Genomic DNA, 12,886 nt, shown 5'->3' with positions numbered 1-12,886 from the left:
CAATGGCCACTTTATTAGGTACACCTGTTCATTTGCTTGATAACACAGCTAATCAGCCAATCACACGGCATTTCAGAAACTGCTGATCTACTGGGATTTCCACGCACAACATCTCTAGGTTTTACAGAGAATGGTCCTATAAAATCCAGTGCACAAAAATGCCTTCAGAGGAGAATGGGCAGACTGGTTCCAGATGACAGAAAGGCAACAGTAACGCAAAAAAACACTCCAAACAACCAAACATTGGACAATGGAAGGCTGGAGGAATGTTGCCTGATCTGATGAGTCTCAATTCTCGCTGCGACATTCAGATGGCAGGGTCAGACTTTGGCGTAAACAGCATGAATGTATGGATGCATCCTGCCTTGTGTCAAGGGTTCAGCCTGGCGTTGGTGGTATAATGGTGTGGGTTACATTTTCTTGGCATACTTTGGGCCCCTTAGCACCAATTGAGCGTTGTTTAAATATGACAGCCTACCCGAGTATTGATGCTGACCATGTCCATTATGACCACAGTTTACCCATCTTTTGATGGCTACTTCCAGCAAGATAATGCACAAAGCTTTCTTGAACATGACAATGAGTTCACCGTACTCTAGTGGCCTCCATAGTCACCAGATTTATTGGATTGAAATCTGGTGGCTATGGAGGCCATTGGAGTTGTAGTACAGTGAACTCATTTTCGGGTGTGAGGGAACGGGAGATTGGCATCATGAATGTGCAGCCGACAAATCTGCAGCAACTACATGATGCCCTATAGGCTTTTCATAATCGATTTTTTTTTGTTTGGTTAATCGGGGGGGGTGAAGATTTTTCATTTATTTAAAATAATTTAATAAACAAAGCAGCAGAATAAAAAAACTGAGAAAAATGCATTTTTTGTTTTTATTTGCCCCCCCCCCAGTTATGCACATTTGAACTTGCCACACTGCCTCCCAGATATGCCGTATACCCCCAGATATGCCTTATCAGTGATATGCCACTGTGCTCCCCTGGAGCCCCTCTGCCCCCCATATGCCTTCTGATATGCCTTATACCCCAGATATGCCTTATAACCCCCAATATGCCCCTCTGCCCCCCATATATGCCCCTCTGCCCCCCTCATATGCCTTATAGCCTCATATATGCCCCTCTGCCCCCCTCATATGCCTTATACCCCCAAATATGTCCCCCCATGCTCCAGAATCTTTGGTGTCTAATAGGGGCAGCCAGTGAACATCTGCGCGATGCGAGTAGACAACCTCTGCTGGTTGCCGGCACTTTCGCTGAAGCGTTTATGACTGAGCACCGGAAGGTCATGTGACACCGGTGCTCCATAATAGAAGTCCCAGCGGAAGTGCCGGCAGTAGCAAACAACCTCCACTGTGCTAGCTGATACTTCCGCCAGAGCTTCTATGGTGGAGCACCGGAACGTCACGTCACGCTGGTGCTCCATAAGAGAAGCTCCGGCGGAAGTGGAGGACAGTAGTGGAGGATGTCTGCTCGCATAGCACAGATGGCCGCCGGCTGTCAGAGAGGATAATCTCTGCAGCGCTGCGGGGGATCTTGATCTTAGTGTTATTATAAGATATATCTTATAGTGTTATATTTTTCAAAGCATTTGCTCTGGGGAAAAAACTAGGGATGCACCGAAATGAAAATCGCGGACCGAAACTTAAGGATTCACTTGGCCGAGAAAGTATGTGTCCCTCCAGAGGGTCATAAATGTTCTGAATCCCTAAATTCCCTACTCAGAACATCTCACCCTCCCTTATCAGATCTGGGCAGTAAGCCCCCTCCACTGCCACACAACATTGAATTTTATGTGACGTTTTGCTCAGAAATGTTTTAGACTTGAGAAAGGGAGAAGAGCTCCCGAAAGCTTGTCATTCCAAAATTCTGTTAGTCCAATAAAAAGGTATTATCGCAAGATACTTATTCCATCTGTTGCGATGGACAAACACAGCTAACCGCACCTCCTCCCGGCTGCAGCGGAAGTTGTCTACGCGAATCGCGTAGAGTTCTGCACTCTGCCCGGACTACGCACCGGGGACTCAGAAGCACCGGTAAATTTGGAGGGGGAGGGAGTGTTAAATGGGGGGCATAAGGTATTTCTGGAGGCAGTGTTCTATGAAATGCCTTTTAACCCCCTTAATGCCACTCTGCCTCCAGAAATGCCCTTTAACCCTCTATACGCCACTCTGCCTCCTGAAATGCATTATACCTCCCTATATGCCACTCATTATATACCTTTTAGCCCCCTAAATGCCAGAGTGGCATATAGGGGTATAAGGCAATTCTGGAGGCAGAGGGGCACATAGGGGGTCAAAAGGCATATCATGGGGCACAGTGGCATATAGAGGGTTAAAAGGCATATCATGGGGCACAGTGGCATATAGGGGGTATAGAGCAGATGTGCATAACAGGGGCAGGTTAAAAAAAAGAAGGAAATAAAAACAAAATATTTTTCTCGATCATAGCTTTTATTAAAAAAAAATGTTCACATAGTTAACATGAATTAACATTTACTGGTAAAACTTTTTTCCTATAGGGTCGTCTTATATTCAGGCTTTTTCTTTTTCCCGGCGTATAGTGGCAGTACCGGCGGGCTTGCTGTCTTCCCGGGACAAACACTGTAAAAGATAAAGAGTTAAGCTCCACCCCCCCCTTTACCCTATAACCGCACGTACCGCAACCGCAAGTCAGTTCTTTTTTGTCCTGCAGGGACGAGCACTAGGGTATTCTTCTCCGCATCCGGATCAGTCGGCACACGTGTTGTTGCCGACGAGAGGGGGTTCCCGCAGTCCGTTCACTCAGAATGAATCTGTAGCGGTGATTTATAGCAAGCAGGGGAGGAGCATGCGCAGTACAGTGGAACGCACGCCCGCGTGGCTATGCGTTCCGCTGATGATCCGGCCGTGCTACACAAAATTTGGCTGCATATTTATACTGTGCAAACCTGTCTGACCACAAGAGTGTGTCAGGACAGGTTTCAGTGTTGTCTGACCCCCCACACTGTTTTTGGTGATCTTTATCTTGATACACCCAAAAATATGTTAACCCCTTCATCTCCAAAGAAGGATAAGATGCCTTCTGCGCCCCCCCCCCAAAGGCTTCATGCAAGTCTAAACATTTGGCTTGCCTTGAATGTAACACTCCTCTCCCAGACGACTACAGGTGGAAGACGTTTAGCACATATCCTGGCAAAGGAGCCAGAAGGATATGCAGTCCTTTCTATCCTGGTTCCAGGACAATTTATCTCAAAGCTTTCAGGCATTTAAAGAGGCTGCCAAACCAACAGTGCACGACAAACCAAGTTAAAAACGCAGGAGAGAGCGAAGTTCATCCACATCAGAGTTGTCGTCTGTGGAATGTTTTCGTTCGTCTATGGATGTGGATTCTCAAGATTCAGAGTTCGAATCTGTGTTTCCTTCTCAAGAACTGGGGAAATTCGTTAAAGAAGTAAACCAGATATTACTGAATCCAGAAGCTAAGAAGGGTTTTCTCATTTTGCCTCACCTAATGGAATTTGCGCAGCGTGAGTGGAAACATCCAAGTAAACTAGAATTTGTTTCAAAACACTTCAAACAAATTGTCAAGCTACAAGATGACATCATGTGGGAAGAGCTTCCTAAAGTTGATGTCCAAATTGCTCAGTTATCTAAGAAAACTACGTTGCCGATTGGAGAGGTTTCCGGCCTAAAAGATACCATGGACAAAAGAGCAGAGACAGCTAATAGAAGAATCTTCCAAGCATCAGGTCTTCAAAGCAAAGCAGCATCAGCTGGAGTAGCAGTAGCAAGAGCTCAAGGCCTATGGCTCCAGAAATTGGAAGATCAGGTTCTGGAGGATGCAGATACGGATCTTTCTCAACTTTAGAAAAATTTGAAACTTTCTAATGAATTCCTGATTGACACAGTGGAAGAATTGGTCAAGTTATCCGCAAGTTATGGGGCTTTCTACGGTTGCCAGGAGAGCAATTTGGTTTAGATTCTGGAACGCTGATTCTGCATCAAAGTCTTCACTATGTGATCTACCATTTGAGAGCTTTTTGGTTCTCCACTGGAAGAACTTTTGAAACAAATGTCGGACACTAAGAAAGCGCTTCCTCAAGATGTCAAGCCTAAATGGAATCACAGTTATCCCTACAATAGGCAGAGATATTCCAGGCCATCGGAGAGATCTTCCTTTCGGAAACAAAATAAAGATTCCAGATTTCACCCTAAAGCTACTAGACAAAAGGCGAGACGATTCTGACAAAGTGGGAGGTCTCCTTCAGATGTTTCAGGACTTCAAAGCAAAGCAACCAGCAACCCATGGATCCATCAGATTATCCAGCAACCCATGGATCCATCAGATTATATCGGAAGGCTACACCATAAGATTTTGCATGCCCCCGCGCAATTATTTCCTAGTCTCCTTACCCATCGTTGGAAAAGAATGCAGCATTAATCATGGCAGAATCAAAACTCCTCAAGCAGGGAGTTATAGAAAACGTTCCAAAGATGCATCTATTTACTCTCGCTTGTTCCTGGTCCCAAAGCCAGGTGGCACTTTCCGTCCCTTACTGGATTTGAAGTCTGTCAATCGATATATTCCATATCAACATTTCCGTATGGAAACCATCTCTTCAGTTACTCAAATGATTCAGAGAGGGAATTATATGGCTTCTCTAGACCTCCAGGATGCTTATCTGCACGTGCCAATAGCAGTAAAGTCAAGAAGATTTCTAAGATTTGCAGTAAATACAAGCAAAGGCTTACATCACTTTCACTTCAAGGTGCTACCCTTCAGCCTATCAACTGCTCCAAGAGTCTTCACCAAGATTCACTTTTTTTGGATTTTGTTGATATTCTCAATAATAATAATACCATCGGGATGAAGTTCACGCATGAACTTCAGACAAGAAAGATCAATTTCCTTGACATGACTATTTATATAGATGACGGTCTGAAAATACAGACTGACATCCATAGAAAACCCAAAACTACCAATAATCTGCTCCATTGGACCAGTTGTCATCCAGAACCACTACGAAGAGGAATACCTGGCTAAGGGATACCCCATCAACTGTTTAAAGAAAGCGTTTAGAAGGGCAAGGAATACCAGCAGAGATCGGGCACTCCATGAAGACAAGGTAGATACGGTGATACGGTGCATTGGAACTTATGACTGCTACTCTACTGAGGTGTCAATAATTTTTAAGAGGCACTGGTGATTACTGACCATGGATCCAGACCTAAAAGATGTAATCGGAAATAGACCAATGATTACATACAGACGTAGCCCTAATCTTAGACATGCTTGTACGCAGTCATTTTATGACTGATAAAAAAGAGAAAGGAACGTGGCTGAAACTGGTTGGCTCACATTCATGTGGGAATTGTAGTCTTTGCCTACCTAATCTACCTTCTAAAGTAAGGGAATTGTATATGCTGCTAAATATAGCTGTGATACATTGTACATAGGGAAAACCATCCAGGAGTTCCGTAGATGTATATCCCAACATTTGGGCACGATTAGGAGGAAAGAAGAAACATCTTTGGCCCGCCATGTTAATTTTTTCCATGGTGGAGATCTAGAGTCTCTGAGGTTTTGGGGTATCTCTCAACTTAAACTTGGTCCACGAAAAGGGAATCTGGATCGATTACTAGATCGATTAAAAGAGGGAGCCAAGTGGATCTATAGACTCAAAAGTCTGAGTCCTCTAGGTTTAAATGAAAGTTTCTCCTTCTCAGCCTATTTGTAGATTCTAAATTATAGGACTCTTTGATTTGTAATATTGATTATTTGATAATGATTTACTTACTTTATAGGGAGGTATGACTATATTATGGAGACTTACATTGTGATAGGGATATTTGGGAAGGGAATTATTCAAATGTGATGTGTATAACTGTGTACAGCGAATATATGCCAAAATTATGCAAATTTGCACTGGTGGTTTTGGATATGGTGCCTTGATGGATTTTGGTGTCCTTGGTGGGATTTGAACCCTGGACCTCGGTACTGCAGGGCAACAGTATGAGCCACTGTGCTGCCCAGCAATTTGCATTGGTGAACCGGGTGTAATGTGAGTAATAAGAATTACAATGGGTAGGAGATCTAGTAATAGGAGTGGTTCTGAGCGGAAAGGAACATCAATGATTGGTGAGAATAACTGTCAATTTCTTAGACTGCTCACCTTTGGGAATTGGAGAGAACCACTGCCGATCATGTATATAGGATTCTATGTGGGTGATGTCATGCTTAGTTACCTTTAAGGCAATTGGCTGGGTTTGGCAATACATCTAATATATCGGTAACCATTGAATATGATTGTTCCCTCCCCTAATCCGTGATGTCATTAACAAAGGAGATATAAGGCCAAACAGTCTCCATTTTGGAAGCCATTAGTCCAGACCTCTGATGAAGCACTGAGGAGCGAAACATGTCAGGGGGGCTATTCGTCTGAGTTTTTAATAAGCCTGTGTCACTGGTCATAATTCAATTATTTCTGTTAGGATTGCAGCCATCAACAGTATATATGATCTGATATTAGTGTTATACAACTGTCGGCATATGCCCTCATGTTACAGTGACGTATACCTTTCATGGTAGGACTGGTGACACTGGTGTTTTGAAAAATCTTTTTTTGGTTATACCTTTTAACAAACATATTAATAAAAGTTATGTTTTAGGGTGGGGTTATAATAAGGGTATTTTTGATCCCGGGAACGGGATTGGTTTGTTTTCACCAAGATTCTCTCTCCTTTGGCGACAGAACTGAGATTGAGAGGAATAGCTGTGGTTCCCTATCTGGACGACTGGCTGATAAAAGCTTCATCCGCTGCACAACTTTAACAGATCTTCAAGAGACAATCATTCTTCTCAAAGACCACGGCTGGCAATGAGCATTTTGGGACTCATGACTTCCACCATTCCTGTGGTAGCCTGGGCACAAGCAAGAATGAGGCCTCTTCAATGGCATGTTCTGTCCCACTGGTCCAGGAAAGACGAGGACCTAGACAAGAACATTCTGATATCTCAGGAAGTGCTTCAACAACTAGAGTGGTGGAAGGTCAAAAGAAATTTGACAAGCCGGCTGTCATTCCAGCCCAAGCAATGGCTGATGGTTACCACGGATGCATCCAGAACCGGTTGGGGAGCTCATTTCCAGTTTCACACAGCACAAGGGAAGTGGTCAGCGCAGGAAGCACATCAGTCCTCGAACTTCAGGGAACTAAATGCCGTCTTCAAGGCTCTGGTGTTCTTCAAACCGTGGATAGCGAGCAACCCGGTGAAGATTCAATCCGACAACGCCACAACAGTTGCCTATATAAACAGACAAGGAGGTACGAGAGTAGCCAGTCTCCAAGGTTTATGCACCGAAATCATGCTATGGTCACAAGAGAATCTAGAAGCTGTCTCTGCGGTCCACATCAGAGGTCCGAACAATGTACTCGCAGACGATCTCGGCAGAAACAGATGCTCTCAAGCAGAATGGTCCCTACACCCGACTATTTTTAAAAGGTTGGTGGCAAAAGTAGGCCCGCCAGAAGTGGATCTCGTGGCGACGAGACTGAATCGGAAAGTGCCCCTTTTTGCCTCCCTCTACAGAATGGATTACCCTCCCTTTCTGGATGGTCTGGAGATCAAGTAGCGATTCAACCTGGCATACATCTTTCCTCCGTTGTCTATGATTCCTCGAGTCCTGCTCAAGGTCAAGATGGACAAGGCAAGAGTGCTGGCAGTTCTCCTGTTCTGGCCAAACCAAAGCTGATTTTCAGACCTTTGCCAGCTTTCAGTAACTTATTGGGAACTTCCGTTGTCTCCAGACATTTTGGAGACTAAGGGGATTCCACTTCACACCCTTCAAATGTTCAGATTGACGGCTTGGCTGCTGCAAGGCTGATCCTGGAAAGTCAAGGTATAGACCCAGTTATGACTAATCTCCTCTTGGGTTCAGTGAGACTATCTACATCAAGAAAGTGCCCCTGGAGAAAATTTATAAAAAAAAATAAAATTAAATTAAAAGAAAAAAATATATATATTTTTAAAAACCTTACATCCCATTGCCCTAGCATAACATCTCCTGCCCCCGTTCACAACCCCCAAACCCATTAAGCCATAGGCATAAAAATTATACAAAAAAATGTACACCTTTATAGTATCCTATCTGGTGTTGGGAAAGTATGGAAAATCTATATACTGACTATATAGTCGGTCTCAAGGTCATTTTGCACTTTTTACATATGGCGTCGAGGTTGCAACACTTAAAGGTCAGGTTTTTAAAGGCCATCGCCATTAAAAGACCTCCGGTTAGATCGTTTTTTTCCACCATGGGATCTCATCATGGTGCACAAGGCTCTGTGCTTGACTTCGTTTGAGCCTCTCCAAAAGGTTTCACTTAAATTCCTCTTCCTGAAGACAGCGTCTTTAGTAGCTATCACCTCAGCAAGATGGATTGGGGCTCTCTCAGCCTCAACACATTTTCTCATCTTTCATCAAGTGGTTCTGTATCCCAGGCTGTCATTCCTGCCTCAAGTGTTATCTCAAGCTAATATTAACCAACCCAGTCCTACCAACGTTTTATCCAAACCCTACGACACCAGAAGAAAGTGACTGGCACTCTCTGGATGTTAAGAGAGCTCTTACCATATATCTGAAGTGTACCTCTTCCTTTCTTTCATCTGACCATCTGTTCCTTCAGTTCCATGGAAGATCTTCAGGTCAAGTTGTGTCTAAATCTACCCTGGCCAGATGGCTCCCGGATGCCATCCGTCTGGCATATGACTCCTGTGGTGCTACTCTTCCTTCTCGGATTAAGGCTCACTCCACAAGATCCGTCTGTTTCCTGGGCCTCCAGGTCTTCAGTCTCTCCGGAGGAGATTTGTAAAGCAGCAACGTGGTCCTCATGGATCACTTTCATTAAACATTACAGACTGGACATTTCCTCTGCTTTGGCAGCTGAGTTTGGACATCAGGTCCTTCATGCTGTTAGTCTAAATCCCTCCCTTTTTTGGGGGGGATCTTGATATATCCTGCCGATACTGCCACTATACGCCGGGAAAAATAGTAATTTTTACTCACCGTAAATTCTCTTTTCCCAAGTATAGTGGCAGTATGGGTTTCCCTCCCAAATTTCGTTAATAAAGATAATTTTTTCCATTCCTTAGTCCTCTTGTTATTAACTGACTTGCGGTTGCCGGTGCGTGCGGTTATAGGGTAAGGGGGGAAGAGAGCAAGCCCGTCATAGTGTTTGTCCCGGGGAAGAGAGCAAGCCCGTCGGTACTGCCACTATACTTGGGGAAAGAGAATTTACGGTGAGTAAAAATTACGTTTTTTTTCATAAATTAATATTCAAATTTGGGGGGGCGTCTTATAATTGAGCAAATACGGTGTGTGTGTGTGTGTATATGTATATAATATATAATTACACACATTTCTTGCGACCCTGTTGACTATTTGCAACAAAACTTTTGGGTCTGTGATCGCGCCCAAATATCTTAGCAATTCCAAGAGTGCTGTGAAAGACTACAATTTTTGACCTTTCAGAGTCGGCTAAATCTTTTTTCTGCCCAGGGGCTACAGAATTAATAAAATTAATGGAACACTTTAGTTATGAAGAAAGGTTAATTACCGTATTGGCTCGAATATAGGCCGCACTTTTTTCCCCCACTTTAAGTTTTTAAAGTGGGGGTGCGGCCTATATTCGGGCTCTAGCGCCCGACGCCCGGGACATGCAGTCCCGGGCGCCGGGCAGGCAGCGGGGTTAAGATACAGGTCCCCCGCAGCGGTGCAGGGGACCTGCATCCTTCTCCCCGATACGCTCAGACAGCCTCCCCTGCCAGCACTTCCCACGGGGGGGGTGCCGGCACGGGAGGTTATCTAAGCGCTTTACCTCTGCCCACCCCCGACTTACCGGAGCAGACTCCCGGGTGTCTTGCGGGGCCGGCGGGAGACATTTACGCAATACGCGCATGCAACTTCCGGTACCGGAAGTTGCATACGCGTATTGCGTAGATGTCCCTCGCCGGCCCCGCAAGACACCGGGAGTCTGCTCCGGTAAGTCGAGGAGGGGGGGGCAGAGGAGGACAGCGGCAGCGGATCGCGGGGAGGGAGGACAGCGGCAGCGTATCGCGGGGAGGGAGGACAGCGGCAGCGTATCGCGGGGAGGGAGGACAGCGGCAGCGGATCGCGGGGAGGGAGGACAGCGGCAGCGGATCGCGGGGAGGGAGGACAGTGGCAGCATATCTCGGGGGGGGGGACAGAGTGGCAACATGTTTTTTTTGGTGCTTTTTTAAAGAAAAAAAACTTTTTCTTTAAAAAAGCACCAAACTTTTAGGGTGCGGCCTATATACGGGGGCGGCCTATATCCGAGCCAATACGGTAATTTAAATCTGTTTAGTTTAGAAAAACGGCGCCTCAAAGGCGATATGATAGCATTATATAAATATATTCGGGGCCAATGCAAACCATTGTGTGGAAATCTATTCATAAACAGGACTATGCATAGGACACGTGGTCACTCATATAGACTGTAAGAAAGGAGATTTTTACAGTTAGGACAATAAGGATGTGGAATTATCTGCCCGCAGAGGTAGTTTTATCACAGTCTGAACAGTCTGAAATTCGATGTATACTTGCAAAAACATAATATTCAGGCAAACAATATTTAAATTATGGGGAAACAGCTTCTTGAGAAGGAATTCTGCAATTCTGGGGTCAAGGAGAATTTTTTCCACTTGTTTTTGCAAAATTGGAAAGAGCCACAACCTGCATCGCCGAATTTCTGCTGTCTGATCTGATATAACAGCTCCCGGCATGAAAGCCAGAAAGCTGTTACATTTCAAACTGCCCGATCGCGCATTCCCTTCCGGGTTGCGTCACTGCTGCATCCTGTCCTCCGATGAGGCACAGACGCTGCGATCTCTATGCACGTCTGTGAGGACGTCACAGTGTGATTGGTGCTGGAGGATCGCGGGGAGGGGAGTGAGAAACCATGTCTCTCACCCCCCCTCCTGTCCTGAAACAGCAAAGCAGAAAAAAAATCGTTTATTCATTTAAAAAAAAAATAAAAATAAATTATTAAAATAATAATAATAAAAAATGTGAGCTGTCATGTCATTGTGACATCACTGGCATGTTTAGGAGGTCCCTAAGAGGACCTCTAACCATTTTTGTGTAAAAAATTTGTAAAAAAAATAAAAAAAAAAAATTAAAATAAAAAAATATATATATTTTTAAAAACCTTACATCCCATTGCCCTATCATAACATCTAGCCAGTATAACCCTCCTGCCCCCGTTCACAACCCCCAAACCCATTAAGCCATAGGCATAAAAATTATACAAAAAAATGTACACCTTTATAGTATCCTCCCTGGTGTTGGGAAAGTATGGAAAATCTATATAGAGTAGGCATTTCTGAAATCAGGACACCTGAAGTGATAAACTTGGAGGGGATTTTCTATCACTTTACCTAATTTTGTGAGGATTCAGAGGGGAAAATTAAAAAAAAAATAGGTTTTTTTCTAATTGTTGCTAGTTTTTACTAAATTTCTCATTCTAACTTTTCAGCTAATCATCCAACTGTTATAAAAAGAAAGCTCTATCTCTCCTTGAAAAAACAATATATAGTTTACATGGGTACACTATTCACAGGAAAAGAGAATAATTGCTGAACTGACAGCGCAAAAATGGCAAAAACCCCTGGGATTGAAGGGGTTAAAATATACAATCTGTTTATGCTAAGAAAGATCATGTCCTGAGTAACATGCTTATGGCTGAAGGCAAAATAAAAATCCCACTTTTCACCACAAAAAAAACTATTGTGACTAATCTATATATATATTTTTTTTTTAACAGTTTTCTGCAAAGTGATATTTCTAACATGTCTTCACCATTGGGACTTCAAGGAGGAAACTTTGGAGGACAAAATAGACCCAATGACCCCAGATTTGGGCATCGCTACTAAATATTTTACTTTCAGTTTTTAGTGGATAACATGTTTGGCAGGGCTGTATTTTTTAGTTTATTTTTTGTTTACTGTGGCTTGATTTATCTGCCTTGTAATAAACCTTTGAAAGCCATTAAACCTCTGTTTTTGTTAATAAAACATTCCATTAATAAAAGACTGACTGTACAGTTTCTCTATGAAAATGACTATTTTTATTTTATTACAATTCATATTTTCAGCTAGAAGCCTGTAAATAGATCTATTAACCCCTTAAGGATAATGGGCGGTCCCTAAACCCATTGAAAACAATGCATTTTGAGCCGGTACATGTACAGGCTTTGTCATTAAGGGGTTAAAAATTTGACTACTAATTTCCTGTAAAAGGTATGATCATCGTTTGATATGGCTGTCCAGAGAAAGATACAGGCTCCAATTTTCCAACTTAACCCCTTAACGTACAACAACGGGCCGGACACGTCACATAAAAACGGTCAGGTAACAACCAATGACATGCCTGGCATGTCATTTCATTAAACAAGCTTAGAAAGTGATCTATGATCACTTCACTTAAACGGTGTTGCTCGATGTCGAGGTATTCAGCAACACCGAAATCTGCATCAGGGGCCATGTGTGGCTCCTCCCCGGGGCGTCACTGTATGACGAAGGACACCCGTTTTAAGAGTTAAGCTAAAGTTCAAAAGTGTCACTGAAATGCCTCGATTCAGCGACACCGAACTCCCACCCCAGGTTGAATACAAGTACTGCGTTTAACCATGTAAGTAAATGGAGCCCGGCTTTCTAATCACAATGTGAAAAGTAAAATAATGTATTTGTTTGATTATAAGACTACACTATAAGAAAAAGATTTCACATGTAAACAATTTTTTTCATATTGTATAAAAACTATGATTCCTTTTAACCCCCTATATGCCACTCTGCCTCCAGAAAGCCCTTATACACCCCCCCAC

General features: G+C 43.6%; 1 protein-coding gene across 1 annotated transcript in view; it reads left to right on the top strand.

The window, feature by feature from the left end:
- Positions 1-12,093, top strand: part of LOC128491243 (scaffold attachment factor B2-like) — a 61,758-nt gene extending 49,665 nt beyond the window's left edge. The window contains exon 17 of the mRNA XM_053463521.1: positions 11,828-12,093. Coding sequence (XP_053319496.1) covers positions 11,828-11,936 — 109 coding nt within the window. The 3' untranslated portion in view covers positions 11,937-12,093. The remainder of the gene's footprint in view (positions 1-11,827) is intronic.
- The last annotated feature ends 793 nt before the right edge of the window (positions 12,094-12,886 follow it).

The sequence above is a fragment of the Spea bombifrons genome, chromosome 1 (assembly GCF_027358695.1).
Source record: "Spea bombifrons isolate aSpeBom1 chromosome 1, aSpeBom1.2.pri, whole genome shotgun sequence".
Taxonomy (NCBI): domain Eukaryota; kingdom Metazoa; phylum Chordata; class Amphibia; order Anura; family Pelobatidae; genus Spea; species Spea bombifrons.
The sequence above is the reverse complement of the archived record's forward strand: the minus strand, read 5'-3'. Positions and strand labels throughout refer to the sequence as shown.